We start from the raw sequence: 17500 nt of genomic DNA, 5'->3' as shown, positions 1-17500 counted from the left end.
TTCAAACTGTCTGTTGAAAAAGTTCCTGATGATTGTTAAGATGAGTTTTTGGAGTTAAAAAGTGATTCGGGTGTAAGAGATATGTTCGATGAGAAATCAATAACAGAATTTTGGTCTCTGATGTGCGATTCCTACCAAAAAGTGGCAGAAATGGCTATCCGTGTATTGCTTCCATTTGTATCGACATATCTTTGTGAGTCAGACTTTTCAACTCGGTTACAAATTAAAACGAAGCAGTGCAGTAGATTAGAGGTAGAAAATTACCTGCGTTGTGCCCTTTCAAGCACTCATCCGCGTATCCCAGAATTGGCTAAGAAAAAAACAATCACAGGTTTCGTCAATCGATGAAATGTAATCTTCTGAATGAAAGTAATTACAGATTTATAATATCTTGTTACCCTATCGAACTTTTTGTTTGTTGCATCAGCTTCAGTTTGACCTGTTAAGTAGTTCTTATAAATTAAAAAAAAAAAAAAACTGTTTTACTTTCATTCAAGTTTTATATATCCATCGATATTTTTAATTTGCATATAATTTGTAATACTCCATTGTAAAAGTAATCCATGTAAAGCTGTAAATGTATAATTCAGTTTGAAAAAAAGAAAATAAAAGGATTTTAGTAATATTTGCATATTATATACAGTGCACTTTTTGAGACAGACAAATTTGGAAAAGACGGGAAGTTGGGGGGGGGGGGGGGGAATGACATCATTGGAAATGGTGAAAGGGGTGCATGGGCCAAGAAGGTTGAGAACCCCTGATCTAAGCGATAACTCTAGTTGAAAAAGCAATAAGCGACAAGCCCAAGGGCTTCAACAGGAACAAATAGCCTAGTAAGGAAAGGAAATAAGGAAATAAATTATATGACAAGTAACGAATAATGAAAGTGAAATATATTAATATAATTAACAACGTTAAAATAAGTCTTTTATAGATAAACTATGAAGATACAGAAAAGCATTAATTGCGAGTTCAAACTATTGAAGTTCCACCGATTCAACTGCCATATCAGGATGATCATTCCACAACCTGCTCATAGCTGGAATAAAACGGTAGGAGAGTAACTACTTTAAGGGCTGTTCTTCTGGTCTTATACAGCAGGGGAACCCTACTCTCTACAGGACCTCCACATTCACTTTATCATATTTCGAAAGCATTCAGCATTTCACACAACGCATATTGCTCGTTTATTGTTAAATCGTCACCATTGAAGCACTCACATTATAAGAATGTCTTCAGTTTCCTCTTGAAAGCCTTAATATCTAAAGTCTTTTGGATGTCTTTTAACAGACAAGCGAAAATGGTAATCGCGAATTCCTACTTTGCGTGAAATTAAAGTCTCATTAAATTTCCAACTACACATTGAAGGAGAAAATACGATCTCATAGTTTATATGATAAAATGTAATTTCTCATTTTCTCAGTAGCAAGTTCGGTCGACGTAGGTTCAAACGTTTTAGGCCTTTTCAAATATACTTAGACGTTCCATTTGGACGTTAAGGCAACGACTGTCTAATTATGAGTCCAGGTGAATTTATTTCATACATAGAAATTGATTAATGAAGTAGGCAGTGGATATAATCCGGTATAAGATAAATCGAATTTGGAAAGTATTATTTGTGAATTCTTATTCATTGAATCATGACTTCAACCGACACGTATCTTTATGCAAAGAAACTTGTGATGAACTGTGTTAATACCAGGATTAACTACTGCGACTACATCAATTACAATTTATCAAAAATACAACTTAAGAAATTGCAAAACATAATAAACAGAGGAGCAAGACTGATAAAAGGTGTCCCACCTAGAGAAAGGATCACCCCTATACTAATTGATTTACACTGGCTGACGATTAAAGCGAGAATTGAATTTAAAATATGTACAGTAACCCACCAGATTATCAGAACCAGTCGCCCAAAATACTTAAGGGAATTGCTGCATATTGCGCACTGACACGAGAATAGTTACAGATGGTTTCAAACTATCAAAACCTAGATACTGTACATGTCAACTGTAGGCTCTAGAGTCTAGAGCCCTTAAATATGCTGCCCTGAGACTAAACAATAGGTTCCTACGAGACATCCGAATGATTGAAGCTATCAAGACTTTCAAGATGAAACTGAAGACTTTCTGATTCAATGAGGCGTATGGCAGTGACGATTTAAAAGTAAATGAGCAATACGTGATATGAAATGTGGAATACTCTGAACGAACAAGATATAATGACAGTGGAGGTGCTGTAGAGAGTGGGGTTCCCCTGCTGTATGGGACCGGAAAAGCAGCCGTCAAAGTAAGTTATTAAAGTAAGCTCTCGAAATTCTTTCAAATGCACTTGTGAATTAAACAGTATTAAGCCTAACTTGACCATGTATACGTGAAAAATCTAGGGTAGTTAAAAGATTATTATTATTATTATTATTATTATTATTATTATTATTATTATTATTTGCTGAGCTACAACCCTAGTTGGAAAAGCAGGATGCTATAAGCCCAGGGGCTCCAACAGGGAAAAGAGCTCAGTGAGGAAAGGAAACGAAGAAAAATAAAATATTTTAAGAAGAGCAACAACATTGAAATAAATATCTCCTATATAAACTATAAAAACTTTAACAAAACAAGAGGAAGAGAATAAAGATAGAATAGTGTGCCCGAGTACACCCTCAAGCAAGAGAACTCTAACCCAAGACAGCGGAAGACCATGTACAGAGATTATGGCACTACCCAAGATTAGAGAACAATGGTTTGATTTTGTGGCTGATTAATACAACGTTATCTAATTTTTGCATTAGCTTTTATAGTAACTTTAGCCTTTGCAAAAACTAATTTTTAAGAAAAATCTAACCTTCAGACTTAAATACAAATTGCTTATAACTGTCTTTCGAAAAACCCGCTTCGTAATTTTTTTTTCTCAAAAAAGAATAGTTTTGTTGTTGGTTATAAAATTTTAGCTAAAGTTTATTTGTGAAATCATCAACGATGTTAGGGACAAGGAAATTATTCATATATAGGGCTACGTGTATATATATAATATATTATATATATATATATATATATATATATATATATATATATATATATATATATATATATATATATATATATATATTTATATGTATATACGTATATATGTATAATAATATATGTATATATACATATATATATATACATATATATATATATACATATATATATATATATATATATATATATATATATATATATATATATATATATATATATATATATATATATATATATATATATATACAGGGTGTCCCAAAATAATGTATACACTCTTTGGATTGTTACAACTTGTTCAATTTATTGATATTAACGTGGAAAACAGATTCACAGGAGAGAAACAATGCACATTTAAAGATTCTGAGAGTTCGCAGTGAAAAAGTAAGGATATATGGCATAATTTGAGAAGGTAAAAAAAAAAGAGATCAGCTCACATCAAGTGTTCAAACTGGTTGCCGTTTTGCTCAATACACTTTTCGCATCGTGAAAATATGGAACTACAAACTGTTAGTAGCATTTCTCTGGTATCTGAGCACATTCTTCAATTGCCTCTCTAAGTTTGTCAATTGTTTTAGGTTTTCTGCTACGCACGCTTCTAAATGCGATGGACGCTCGATTTTTGGATACCTCTTTCACGTGACCGTTGACGAACAGATTTTTGTGTTGAATTCTGAACATTTGCCATAACATCTTGCTCTTTAGTTGGTCTTGTCGATGTTCTTTTTCGTCCAGGATGTCCTTTTCTCATGCAATGGATGGTCCCATGATTCTCAAAGTTATCTACGATTCCTGAAATGGTGGCGCGTGTTGGGGCATCTGTGTGGAACTCGCTCGTAAATTGTCTCTGCACTTCAGCTTTATTTTCACATTTCCAGAATGTTTTCAGAACAAATTCTTTTGCTGGAACGTAAGCACAGTATCCGCAATTCTTACTCCAAAATCAAGTCTGAAATAGAAAAAAATATACATATTTCTGGGACACTGTATGTATATATATATATATATATATATATATATATATATATATATATATATATATATATATATATATATATATATATATATATATATATATATATATATATAAAATATATATCTATATATATATATATATATATATATATATATATCTATATATATATATATCTATATATATATATATATATATATATATATATATATATATATGTATATATATATATATATATATATATATATATATATATATATATATTCAAATAAGTCATATATATTTTTGATATATTAATGTCTGGATTCTCTTAACGACCTCGGGATCAGAGCCCCAGGCGAAATCACACAAAGACAAGAGCTTGGCTCTGGCCGGGAATCGAACCCTGGTCGGCAAGCTTATATAGACAGTGACTAACCCACTTGGCTATGAAGAAAGATAAAAGTCAATGACAATTCTACTGTACTTATACCTGTCGAATTCAGGTATTTTGTACTTAGAATTGAAATCAACCCATCTTCACCATCGTAGCTAATTGGTAGTTTGTTACTTGGCATTCAATTAATGATAAATTTTGCACATTTTTACGTGTTTTTCATATTCAAATAAGCCATATATATTTTTGATATATTAATGTCTGGATTCTCTTAACGACCTCGGGATCAGAGCCCCAGGCGAAATCACACAAAGACAAGAGCTTGGCTCCGGCCGGGAATTGAACCCTGGTCGGCAAGCTTATATAGACAGTGACTAACCCACTTGGCCACGAAGAAAGATAAAAGTCAATGACAATTCTACTGTACTTAAACCTGTCGAATTCAGGTATTTTGTACTTAGAATTGAAATCAACCCATCTTCACCATCGTAGCCAATTGGTAGTTTGTTACTTGGCATTCAACTAATGATAAATTTTGCACATTTTTACTTTTTTTTTCATATTCAAATAAGCCATATATATTTTTGATATATTAATGTCTGGATTCTCTTAACGACCTCGAGATCAGAGCCCCAGGCGAAATCACACAAAGACAAGAGCTTGGCTCTAGCCGGGAATCGAACCCTGGTCGGCAAGCTTATATAGACAGTGACTAACCCACTTGGCCACGAAGAAAGATAAAAGTCAATGACAATTCTACTGTACTTATACATGTCGAATTCAGGTATTTTGTACTTAGAATTGAAATCAACCCATCTTCACCATCGTAGCCAATTGGTAGTTTGTTACTTGGCATTCAATTCCCGGCCGGAGCCAAGCTCTTGTCTTTGTGTGATTTCGCCTGGGGCTCTGATCCCGAGGTCGTTAAGAGAATCCAGACATTAATATATCAAAAATATATATGGCTTATTTGAATATGAAAAACACGTAAAAATGTGCAAAATTTATCATTAATTGAATGCCAAGTAACAAACTACCAATTAGCTACGATGGTGAAGATGGGTTGATTTCAATTCTAAGTACAAAATACCTGAATTCGACAGGTATAAGTACAGTAGAATTGTCATTGACTTTTATCTTTCTTCGTGGCCAAGTGGGTTAGTCACTGTCTATATAAGCTTGCCGACCAGGGTTCGATTCCCGGCCGGAGCCAAGCTCTTGTCTTTGTGTGATTTCGCCTGGGGCTCTGATCCCGAGGTCGTTAAGAGAATCCAGACATTAATATATCAAAAATATATATGGCTTATTTGAATATGAAAAACACGTAAAAATGTGCAAAATTTATCATTAATTGAATGCCAAGTAACAAACTACCAATTAGCTACGATGGTGAAGATGGGTTGATTTCAATTCTAAGTACAAAATACCTGAATTCGACAGGTATAAGTACAGTAGAATTGTCATTGACTTTTATCTTTCTTCGTGGCCAAGTGGGTTAGTCACTGTCTATATAAGCTTGCCGACCAGGGTTCGATTCCCGGCCGGAGCCAAGCTCTTGTCTTTGTGTGATTTCGCCTGGGGCTCTTATCCCGAGGTCGTTAAGAGAATCCAGACATTAATATATCAAAAATATATATGGCTTATTTGAATATGAAAAACACGTAAAAATGTGCAAAATTTATCATTAATTGAATGCCAAGTAACAAACTACCAATTAGCTACGATGTTAAAGATGGGTTGATTTCAATTCTAAATACAAAATACCTGAATTCGACAGGTATAAGTACAGTAGAATTGTCATTGACTTTTATGTTTCTTCGTGGCCAAGTGGGTTAGTCACTGTCTATATAAGCTTGCCGACCAGGGTTCGATTCCCGGCCAGAGCCAAGCTCTTGTCTTTGTGTGATTTCGCCTGGGGCTCTGATCCCGAGGTCGTTAATAGAATCCAGACATTAATATATCAAAAATATATATGGCTTATTTGAATATGAAAAACACGTAAAAATGTGTAAAATTTATCATTAATTGAATGCCAAGTAACAAACTACCAATTAGCTACGATGGTGAAGATGGGTTGATTTCAATTCTAAGTACAAAATGCCTGAATTCGACAGGTATAAGTACAGTAGAATTGTCATTGACTTTTATCTTTCTTCGTGGCCAAGTGGGTTAGTCACTGTCTATATAAGCTTGCCGACCAGGGTTCGATTCCCGGCCGGAGCCAAGCTCTTGTCTTTGTGTGATTTCGCCTGGGGCTCTGATCCCGAGTTCGTTAAGAGAATCCAGACATTAATATATCAAAAATATATATGGCTTATTTGAATATGAAAAACACGTAAAAATGTGCAAAATTTATCATTAATTGAATGCCAAGTAACAAACTACCAATTAGCTACGATGGTGAAGATGGGTTGATTTCAATTCTAAGTACAAAATACCTGAATTCGACAGGTATAAGTACAGTAGAATTGTCATTGACTTTTATCTTTCTTCGTGGCCAAGTGGGTTAGTCACTGTCTATATAAGCTTGCCGACCAGGGTTCGATTCCCGGCCGGAGCCAAGCTCTTGTCTTTGTGTGATTTTGCCTGGGGCTCTGATCCCGAGGTCGTTAAGAGAATCCAGACATTAATATATCAAAAATATATATGGCTTATTTGAATATGAAAAACACGTAAAAATTTGCAAAATTTATCATATATATATATATATATATATATATATATATATATATATATATATATATATATATATATATATATATATATATATATATATATATATATATCACACTCGTGATTTCAATGTAAATATAAACCACAATGGCCTATAATACCGAATTCTATCTTGGGAATATATATCCAGTGGAATTCATTTATGGTAATAGCTTCTGGCTGGGCAGAGATTCGAACCCCCGCCTATTCAGCCGAAACCATGCCTGAGAGGGCTCTCTTAATAGCTCAGTTGGTAGAGTACTCGCAGACATGGTTTTCACTGAATAGGCAGGGGTTCGAATCTCTGCCCTGCTGGAAGCTATTACCATAAATTAATTGCAGTGGATATATATTCCTAATATAGAATTTGGCATTAAGGGCAATTGTGGCTGATTATATATATATATATATATATATATATATATATATATATATATATATATATATATATATATATATATATATATATATATATATATATATATATATATATATATATATATATATATATATATTTAATAACTTTATATATAGCGATATACTTTTGTGGAAACAGTGCTGTGGTGACTGAAATAAGAAAAAAAGGAATAATCAACGTTTATAAAAATAAAGGCTTATGCCTGGAAACAAAGATGCCGGGGAAATTGAGGATTCCTGTAAGAAACACCTTGACGCCACTAAGGCAATCGCTCTCAATGAAAATTGTATCACAAAGAAGCTGTCTTAAAAGCATTTATATATATATATATATATATATATATATATATATATATATATATATATATATATATATATATATATATATATATATATATATATATATATATTATATATATTCAAAGAAGCCATATATTTTTGATACATTAATGTCTAGGTTCTCTTAACGACCTTGGGATCAGAGCCCCAGGCGAAATCACACTAAGACAATAGCTTCTGCCCAGCCAGGAGTCGAACCCTGGTATAGGAAACTTGTATGAACAGTGACTTAACACTTGGCCACGAAGTGGTAAGTCACAGTTCATACGAGTGTCCTGGACCAGGGTTCGTCTCCCGGCCGGTCAGAAGCTATTGTTTCTATGTGATTTCGCCTGGGGCTCTGATCCCGAGTTCGTTAAGAGACCCCAGACATTAACGTATCAAAATATATGGCTTCTTTGAATATGAAAAACACGTCTAAAGGTAATATTCCCTGGTATATTACTCACAGAAATATCCCAAGTAGAAAGCTGCCCTTCGGGAACTTCCATCAAGACGACACGGCGCAAGGACAAATATATATATATATATATATATATATATATATATATATATATATATATATATATATATATATATATATATATATATATATATATATATGTATTTTTATATATATTTTATATATATATAAAAATAAATAAATATATATATATATATATATATATAAATTGTCATTCATACATACTCGTAGCAATACTAGTTCCAAAATGAAACACCTGAGGGTTTCGCCCTGACCAAAGGGCTCATCAGGTGGGTTCAGCCCAATTCCATTTATGCGGGCTCGGTTCCCACGACCCTCCTTCCCTCCCTTTTTTCGTCCTTTTCTTTGTAGCTGCTTCTCCTCCTCCTCTAAGCTGCTCCTGCTGCTTTATATTTTTTTCGTAGCTGTGGCGGTGAAGCCGAGCATCTTTATCAGGCCAGGCAGTGAAGCCAAGCGTCTTTATCAGGCCAGGCAGTGAAGCCAAGCATCTTTATCAGGCCAGGCGGTTAAGCCAAGCATCATTATTAGGCCAGGCGGTTAAGCCAAGCATCATTATTAAGCCAGGCGGTTAAGCCAAGCATCATTATTAGGCCAGGCGGTTAAGCCAAGCATCATTATTAAGCCAGGCGGTTAAGCCAAGCATCATTATCCGGCCAGGCTGTTAAGCCAAGCATCATTATCAGGCCAGGCGGTTAAGCCAAGCATCATTATTAGGCCAGGCGGTTAAGCCAAGCATCATTATTAGGCCAGGCGGTTAAGCCAAGCATCATTTTAAGGTCAGGCGGTTAAGCCAAGTATCATTATTAGGCCAGGCGGTTAAGCCAAGCATCATTATTAGGCCAGGCGGTTAAGCCAAGCATCATTATTAGGCCAGGCGGTTAAGCCAAGCATCATTATTAGGCCAGGCGGTTAAGCCAAGCATCATTATTAGGCCAGGCGGTTAAGCCAAGCATCATTATCAGGCCAGGCGGTTAAGCCAAGCATCATTATCAGGCCAGGCGGTTAAGCCAAGCATCATTATCAAAGCCAGGCGGTTAAGCCAAGCATCATTATCAGGCCAGGCGGTTAAGCCAAGCATCATTATTAGGCCAGGCGGTTCACACAAGCATCATTATCAGGCCAGGCGGTTAAGCCAAGCATCATTTTTTGGCCAGGCGGTTAAGCCAAGCATCATTTTTAGGCCAGGCGGTTAAGCCAAGCATCATTATTAGGCCAGGCGGTTAAGCCAAGCATCATTATTAGGCCAGGCGGTTAAGCCAAGCATAATTTTAAGGCCAGGCGGTGAAGCCAAGCATCATTATTAGGCCAGGCGGTTAAGCCAAGCATCATTATTAGGCCAGGCGGTTAAGCCAAGCATCATTATTAGGCCAGGCGGTTAAGCCAAGCATCATTATTAGGCCAGGCGGTTAAGCCAAGCATCATTATCCGGCCAGGCAGTTAAACCAAGCATCATTATTAGGCCAGGCGCTTAAGCCAAGCATCATTATTAGGCCAGGCGGTTAAGCCAAGCATCATTATCAGGCCAGGCGGTTAAGCCAAGCATCATTATCAGGCCAGGCGGTTAAGCCAAGCATCATTATTAGGCCAGGTGGTTAAGCCAAGCATCATTATTAGGCCAGGCGGTTAAGCCAAGCATCATTATTAGGCCAGGCGGTTAAGCCAATAATCATTTTAAGGCCAGGCGGTTAAGCCAAGCATCATTATTAGGCCAGGCGGTTAAGCCAAGCATCATTATAAGGCCAGGCGGTTAAGCCAAGCATCATTATCAGGCCAGGCGGTTAAGCCAAGTATCATTATTAGGCCAGGCGGTTAAGCCAAGCATCATTATCAGGCCAGGCGGTTAAGCCAAGCATCATTATTAGGCCAGGCGGTTAAGCCAAGCATCATTATTAGGCCAGGCGGTTAAGCCAAGCATCATTATCAGGCCAGGCTATTAAGCCAAGCATCATTATCAGGCCAGGTGGTTAAGCCAAGCATCATTATCAGGCCAGGCAGTGAAGCCAAGCATCATTATCAGGCCAGGCGGTTAAGCCAAGCATCATTATCAGGCCAGGCGGTTAAGCCAAGCATCATCATCAGGCCAGGCGGTTAAGCCAAGCATCATCATCAGGCCAGGCGGTTAAGCCAAGCATCATCATCAGGCCAGGCGGTTAAGCCAAGCATCATCATCAGGCCAGGCGGTTAAGCCAAGCAATCATCATCAGGCCAGGCGGTTAAGCCAAGCAATCATCATCAGGCCAGGCGGTTAAGCCAAGCAATCATCATCAGGCCAGGCGGTTAAGCCAAGCATCATTATCAGGCCAGGCGGTTAAGCCAAGCATCATCATCAGGCCAGGCGGTTAAGCCAAGCATCATTATCAGGCCAGGTGGTTAAGCCAAGCATCATTATCAGGCCAGGCGGTGAAGCCAAGCGTCTTCATAAAGCCGGACGGTTAAGCCAAGTTACTGTATGAGGCCAGGCAGTTAAGCCAAGCGTCATGATCAGGCCAGGCGGTTAAGCCAAGCATCATTATCAGGCCAGGCGGTGAAGCCAAGCATCATTATCAGGCCAGGCGGTTAAGCCAAGCATCATTATCAGGCCAGGCGGTTAAGCCAAGCATCATTATCAGGCCAGGCAGTTAAGCCAAGCATCATTATCAGGCCAGGCGGTTAAGCCAAGCATCATTATCAGGCCAGGCGGTTAAGCCAAGCATCATTATCACGCCAGGCGGTGAAGCCAAGCGTCTTCATAAGGCCGGGCGGTTAAGCCAAGTTACTTTATGAGGCCAGGCGGTTAAGCCAAGCGTCATGATCAGGCCAGGCGGTTAAGCCAAGCATCATTATCAGGCCAGGTGGTTAAATCAAGCATCATTATCAGGCCAGGCGGTTAAGCCAAGCATCATTATCAGGCCAGGCGGTGAATCCAAGCGTCTTCATAAGGCCGGGCGGTTAAGCCAAGTTACTTTGAGGCCAGGCGGTTAAGCCAAGCGTCATGATCAGGCCAGGCAGTTAAGCCAAGCATCATTATCAGGCCAGGCGGTTAAGCCAAGCATCATTATCAGGCCAGGCAGTTAAGCCAAGCGTCATGATCAGGCCAGGCGGTTAAGCCAAGCATCATTATCAGGCCAGGCGGTTAAGCCAAGCATCATCATCAGGCCAGGCGGTTAAGCCAAGCATCATCATCAGGCCAGGCGGTTAAGCCAAGCATCATTATCAGGCCAGGCGGTTAAGCCAAGCATCATTATCAGGCCAGGCGGTTAAGACAAGCATCATTATCAGGCCAGGCGGTGAAGCCAAGTTACTTTATGAGGCCAGGCGGTTAAGCCAAGCGTCATGATCAGGCCAGGCGGTTAAGCCAAGCATCATTATCAGGACAGGTGGTTAAGCCAAGCATAATTATCAGGCCAGGCGGTTAAGCCAAGCATCATTATCAGGCCAGGCAGTTAAGCCAAGCATCATCATCAGGCCAGGCGGTTAAGCCAAGCATCATCATCAGGCCAGGCGGTTAAGCCAAGCATCATTATCTGGCCAGGCGGTTAAGCCAAGCATCATTATCTGGCCAGGCGGTTAAGCCAAGCATCATCATCAGGCCAGGCGGTTAAGCCAAGCATCATTATCAGGCCAGGCGGTTAAGCCAAGCATCATTATCAAGCCAGGCGGTGAAGCCAAGCGACTTCATAAGGCCTGGCGGTTAAGCCAAACATCATTATCAGGCCAGGCGCTTAAGCCAAGCATCATTATCAGGCCAGGCGGTTAAGCCAAGCATCATTATCAGGCCAGGCAGTTAAGCCAAGCATCATTATCAGGCCAGGCGGTTAAGCCAAGCGTCTTCATAAGGCCAGGCGGTTAAGCCAAGCATCTTTATCAGGCCAGGCGGTTAAGCCAAGCATCATTATCAGGCCAGGCGGTTAAGCCAGGCATCATTATCAGGCCAGGCGGTGAAGCCGTTACTTTATGAGGCCAGGCGGTTAAGCCAAGCGTCATGATCAGGCCAGGCGGTTAAGCCAAGCATCATTATCAGGCCAGGCGGTGAAGCCAAGCATCATTATCAGGCCAGGCTGTTAAGCCAAGCATCATTATCAGGCCAGGCGGTTAAGCCAAGCATCATTATCAGGCCAGGCGGTTAAGCCAAGCATCATCATGAGGCCAGGCAGTGAAGCCAAGCATCATTATCAGGCCAGGCAGTGAAGCCAAGCATCATCATCAGGCCAGGCGGTGAAACCAAGCATCATTATCAGGCCAGGCGGTTAAGCCAAGCATCATCATCAGGCCAGGCGGTGAAGCCAAGCATCATTATCAGGCCAGGCAGTGAAGCCAAGCATCATCATCAGGCCAGGCGGTTAAGCCAAGCATCATTATCAGGCCAGGCGGTTAAGCCAAGCATCATCATCAGGCCAGGCAGTTAAGCCAAGCATCATCATCAGGCCAGGCAGTTAAGCCAAGCATCATCATCAGGCCAGGCGGTGAAGCCAAGCATCATCATCAGGCCAGGCGGTTAAGCCAAGCATCATCATCAGGACAGGCGGTTAAGCCAAGCATCATCATCAGGCCAGGCGGTTAAGCCAAGCATCATCATCAGGCCAGGCGGTTAAGCCAAGCATCATCATCAGGCCAGGCGGTTAAGCCAATCAATCATCATCAGGCCAGGCGGTTAAGCCAAGCATCATCATCAGGCCAGGCGGTTAAGCCAAGCATCATCATCAGGCCAGGCGGTTAAGCCAAGCAATCATCATCAGGCCAGGCGGTTAAGCCAAGCATCATCATCAGGCCAGGCGGTTAAGCCAAGCAATCATTATCAGGCCAGGCGGTTAAGCCAAGCATCATCATCAGGCCAGGCGGTTAAGCCAAGCATCATCATCAGGCCAGGCGGCTAAGCCAAGCATCATCATCAGGCCAGGCGGTTAAGCCAAGCATCATTATCAGGCCAGGCGGTTAAGCCAAGTAATCATCATCAGGCCAGGCGGTTAAGCCAAGCAATCATCATCAGGCCAGGCGGTTAAGCCAAGCAATCATCATCAGGCCAGGCGGTTAAGCCAAGCAATCATCATCAGGCCAGGCGGTTAAGCCAAGCATCATCATCAGGCCAGGCGGTTAAGCCAAGCATCATCATCAGACCAGGCGTTAAGCCAAGCATCATTATCAGGCCAGGCGGTTAAGCCAAGCATCATCATCAGGCCAGGCGGTGAAGCCAAGCATCATTATCAGGCCAGGCGGTTAAGCCAACCAATCATCATCAGGCCAGGCGGTTAAGCCAAGGAATCATCATCAGGCCAGGCGGTTAAGCCAAGCAATCATCATCAGGCCAGGCGGTTAAGCCAAGCATCATCATCAGGCCAGGCGGTTAAGCCAAGCATCATCATCAGGCCAGGCGGTTAAGCCAAGCATCATCATCAGGCCAGGCGGTTAAGCCAAGCATCATCATCTGGCCAGGCGGTTAAGCCAAGCAATCATCATCAGGCCAGGCGGTTAAGCCAAGCATCATCATCAGGCCAGGCGGTTAAGCCAAGCATCATCATCTGGCCAGGCGGTTAAGCCAAGCAATCATCATCAGGCCAGGCGGTTAAGCCAAGCAATCATTATCAGGCCAGGCGGTTAAGCCAAGCATCATCATCAGGCCAGGCGGTTAAGCCAAGCATCATCATCAAGCCAGGCGGTTAAGCCAAGCAATCATTATCAGGCCAGGCGGTTAAGCCAAGCATCATCATCAGGCCAGGCGGTTAAGCCAAGCATCATCTTCAGACCAGGCGTTAAGCCAAGCATCATTATCAGGCCAGGCGGTTAAGCCAAGCATCATCATCAGGCCAGGCGGTTAAGCCAAGCATCATTATCAGGCCAGGCGGTTAAGCCAAGCAATCATCATCAGGCCAGGCGGTTAAGCCAAGCAATCATCATCAGGCCAGGCGGTTAAGCCAAGCAATCATCATCAGGCCAGGCGGTTAAGCCAAGCATCATCATCAGGCCAGGCGGTTAAGCCAAGCATCATCATCAGGCCAGGCGGTTAAGCCAAGCATCATTATCAGGCCAGGCGGTTAAGCCAAGCATCATCATCAGGCCAGGCGGTTAAGCCAAGCATCATTATCAGGCCAGGCGGTTAAGCCAAGCAATCATCATCAGGCCAGGCGGTTAAGCCAAGCAATCATCATCAGGCCAGGCGGTTAAGCCAAGCATCATCATCAGGCCAGGCGGTTAAGCCAAGCATCATCATCAGGCCAGGCGGTTAAGCCAAGCAATCATTATCAGGCCAGGCAGTTAAGCCAAGCATCATCATCAGGCCAGGCGGTTAATCCAAGCATCATCATCAGGCCAGGCGGTTAAGCCAAGCATCATTATCAGGCCAGGCGGTTAAGCCAAGCAATCATCATCAGGCCAGGCGGTTAAGCCAAGCATCATCATCAGGCCAGTCGGTTAAGCCAAGCATCATTATCAGGCCAGGCGGTTAAGCCAAGCGTCTTCATAAGGCCGGGCGGTGAAGCCCAGCGTCGTCATGAGTCCGGGCGGTGAAGCCAAGCATTTTTTTTTTTTCCAGCCAAATAAGACTGCCTATTCATCAGTACATGAAGAGGCCAAGTTTCATCTCCTGCATAGCCAATCTTAGAAGTTATCTAGGCATCCTTGACGCTGACAAGTCAGACCAATTACGTGATATCAGCTCTCTTTCCTTTGAAACTGGTATCCTGAACTTGTCGATTCTTATTTTAATCTTAAAATAAATCTATATATAATTATTTTTTCCTTAAGACTAAAATGTAAAAAAAAAAATTAAAAAATAAATAATTTAACAAAGATATATTCCTTTTTAAAAAGAATTATTCCTTTTTAGAAATAAAATAAAGAAACTAAACAAAAAAGAAAATATTCTTTTCACAGAACTAAAATAAATATATCTCAAAAAATAATGTTCCTTTCAAAACAAAAGTAAAAAGACAACCCTCCATCAGGAGCCATCTGTTGAACACCTCTCCAAGCTGATCTTCCTTGAAGAGACGTAGCTTCCTTCCCCAGCTGAACTATCTTGGGCCAACCTATAAGGACTTTCCTGCATCCTAGAAGAATCCCAGCTTCATCCCTCTGCAGAGCCGGTCTTCTAGATTATTCCCCCAGAACCACCCGAAGGTTGGTATCCAAAAGAATAGATCTAGATATCCGACCATTTGTACACTTGACAAACGTCTTGTACTCGGTCACCAAGGTACATAGCATACAGAATCCGCTAGGTCTCTTCCTTCTGCATCGCCAGTCCTCCAGGTTATTCCAAGCATCGTTCAATTTGGAGAGTTGAGCATTGCGTCCCTCAAGCCGGTTGGTCCTTCCTCTTCACTTCCAAATCCGTCAACTGGATCCAACATCAATCCAGATTTTCATATTCTTTATCCTGGTTTGAAGCGTCCAACTAATGTTCCTTCAAGGTTATCTTGATTAATTTCCTTTTTTTTTTTTAGCTGCTTCTCTTCCTCCTCCTCCTCCTCTAAGCTGCTGATTTTTGTTTTGATATTTTTTTGGATTTTTTATTTTTATATTTTTTTTGGATTTTTTATTTTTATATTTTTTTTGGATTTTTTATTTTTATATTTTTTTTGGATTTTTTATTTTTATATTTTTTTGGATTTTTTATTTTTATATTTTTTTGGATTTTTTATTTTTATATTTTTTTAATTTTTTATTTTTATATTTTTCTATTCACGATCAAACTTCTTACCTCCTGATTTTAGGTCTCAACGTTTGTAAGAACTCTTCTATTGTTCTCTTCGGTCTGTCCTGGTCTTGGGGATTGTTAGGTCCCATATTGCCTCTATGCTTTTTACGACGTCCCAGAGTTCGGTTTCTGGGCAGTCCCGGAATGGGCTTTTCTGATGGCATATTCCGGGCTTTATTTCTGGGTCCTCTTTCTTCTGTCCTTCCGTCATCGTCTTGATATGATGATTCATCATTTTGATTATGGTTATAAATTATTTCCTCATCATCATCATCATCATCATCATCATCTGCCCACTTTACTTTTCTGTCCTCCTTTTCCTTCTTCTTTTCTTTCCGTTTCCTCGTCTTTTGTTTGCGCTTTTTGTCTTCCTTTTTTATGAGATCCCAAGCCTTGGCCAATGTATCAGCCTGGCCGTTATCTATCTTATTTTTCATCTTTCCGATCTGTTTAGGGGAACACCTCAACAACAAATACAAGTTGGTTACCTTCTCAAAGGCGGCTACTGCGCCCTTGTAACCTGCCTTTTCCAGGCTCTCAAAACTCCCGTATTCAGCAACGAACCTTTGAACGAAGGACTCATAGGCCGATATGGCTACTTCCTTGGTTTTGTTTAGAGAAATTCCGAAAAACTCATAGGGATTGTCGGCTTTTTCTATGTGATCAAGCCACTTCAGAAGCATTCGCTTCTGTTTCCTGGTTAGTGTGTGGCATTTCGGTGGTGCAGGTTTTGATCTGTCCTCCTCCTCTTCTTCTTCTTCTTCTTCTTCTTCTTCTTCTTCTTCTTCTTCTTCCTCCTCCTCCTCCTCCTCCTCCTCATCATCATCATCTTCTTCTTCTTCTTCTTCTTCTTCTTCTTCTTCTTCTTCTTCTTCTTCTTCATCATCTTCTTCTTCTTCTTCTTCTTCATCATCATCATCATCTTCTTCTTCTTCTTCTTCTTCATCATCATCATCATCTTCCTCCTCCTCCTCCTCCTCCTCATCATCATCATCATCTTCCTCCTCCGCCTCCTCCTCATCATCATCATCATCTTCCTCCTCCGCCTCCTCCTCCTCATCATCATCATCTTCCTCCTCCTCCTCCTCCTCCTCATCATCATCATCATCTTCCTCCTCCTCCTCCTCCTCATCATCATCATCATCTTCCTCCTCCTCCTCCTCCTCCTCATCATCATCATCATCTTCCTCCTCCTCCTCCTCCTCCTCCTCCTCATCATCATCATCATCCTCCTCCTCCTCCTCCTCCTCCTCCTCATCATCATCATCATCATCATCATCATCATCGTCTTCCTCCTCCTCCTCCTCCTTATCATCATCATCGTCTTCCTCCTCCTCCTCCTCCTTATCATCATCATCATCTTCCTCCTCCTCCTCCTTATCATCATCATCTTCCTCCTCCTCCTCCTTATCATCATCATCTTCCTCCTCCTCCTCCTCCTCCTTATCATCATCATCATCCTCTTCCTCCTCCTCCTCCTCCTCATCATCATCATCATCATCATCAT

At 40.7% G+C, this 17500-nt stretch overlaps 1 protein-coding gene and 1 long non-coding RNA gene across 2 annotated transcripts in view; both read left to right on the top strand.

Moving 5' to 3' along the window:
* LOC137623112 (uncharacterized) overlaps positions 1-17500 on the top strand; it is a 90808-nt gene that overhangs the window by 5504 nt on the left and 67804 nt on the right. The gene's annotated exons all lie outside the window — the stretch shown is intronic.
* LOC137623878 (uncharacterized) overlaps positions 16708-17500 on the top strand; it is a gene marked incomplete at its 5' end in the record, with an annotated part of 1116 nt that continues 323 nt past the window's right edge. Inside the window, one exon of the mRNA XM_068354679.1 lies at positions 16708-17500. This exon is cut by the window's right edge and continues 323 nt beyond it. Within this exon, the coding sequence (XP_068210780.1) occupies positions 16708-17500 (793 nt within the window).

Source organism: Palaemon carinicauda, chromosome 30, assembly GCF_036898095.1.
Source record: "Palaemon carinicauda isolate YSFRI2023 chromosome 30, ASM3689809v2, whole genome shotgun sequence".
Taxonomy (NCBI): Eukaryota; Metazoa; Arthropoda; class Malacostraca; order Decapoda; family Palaemonidae; genus Palaemon; species Palaemon carinicauda.
Note: the sequence above shows the minus strand (reverse complement) of the source record. Positions and strands in the feature narration are given on the sequence as shown.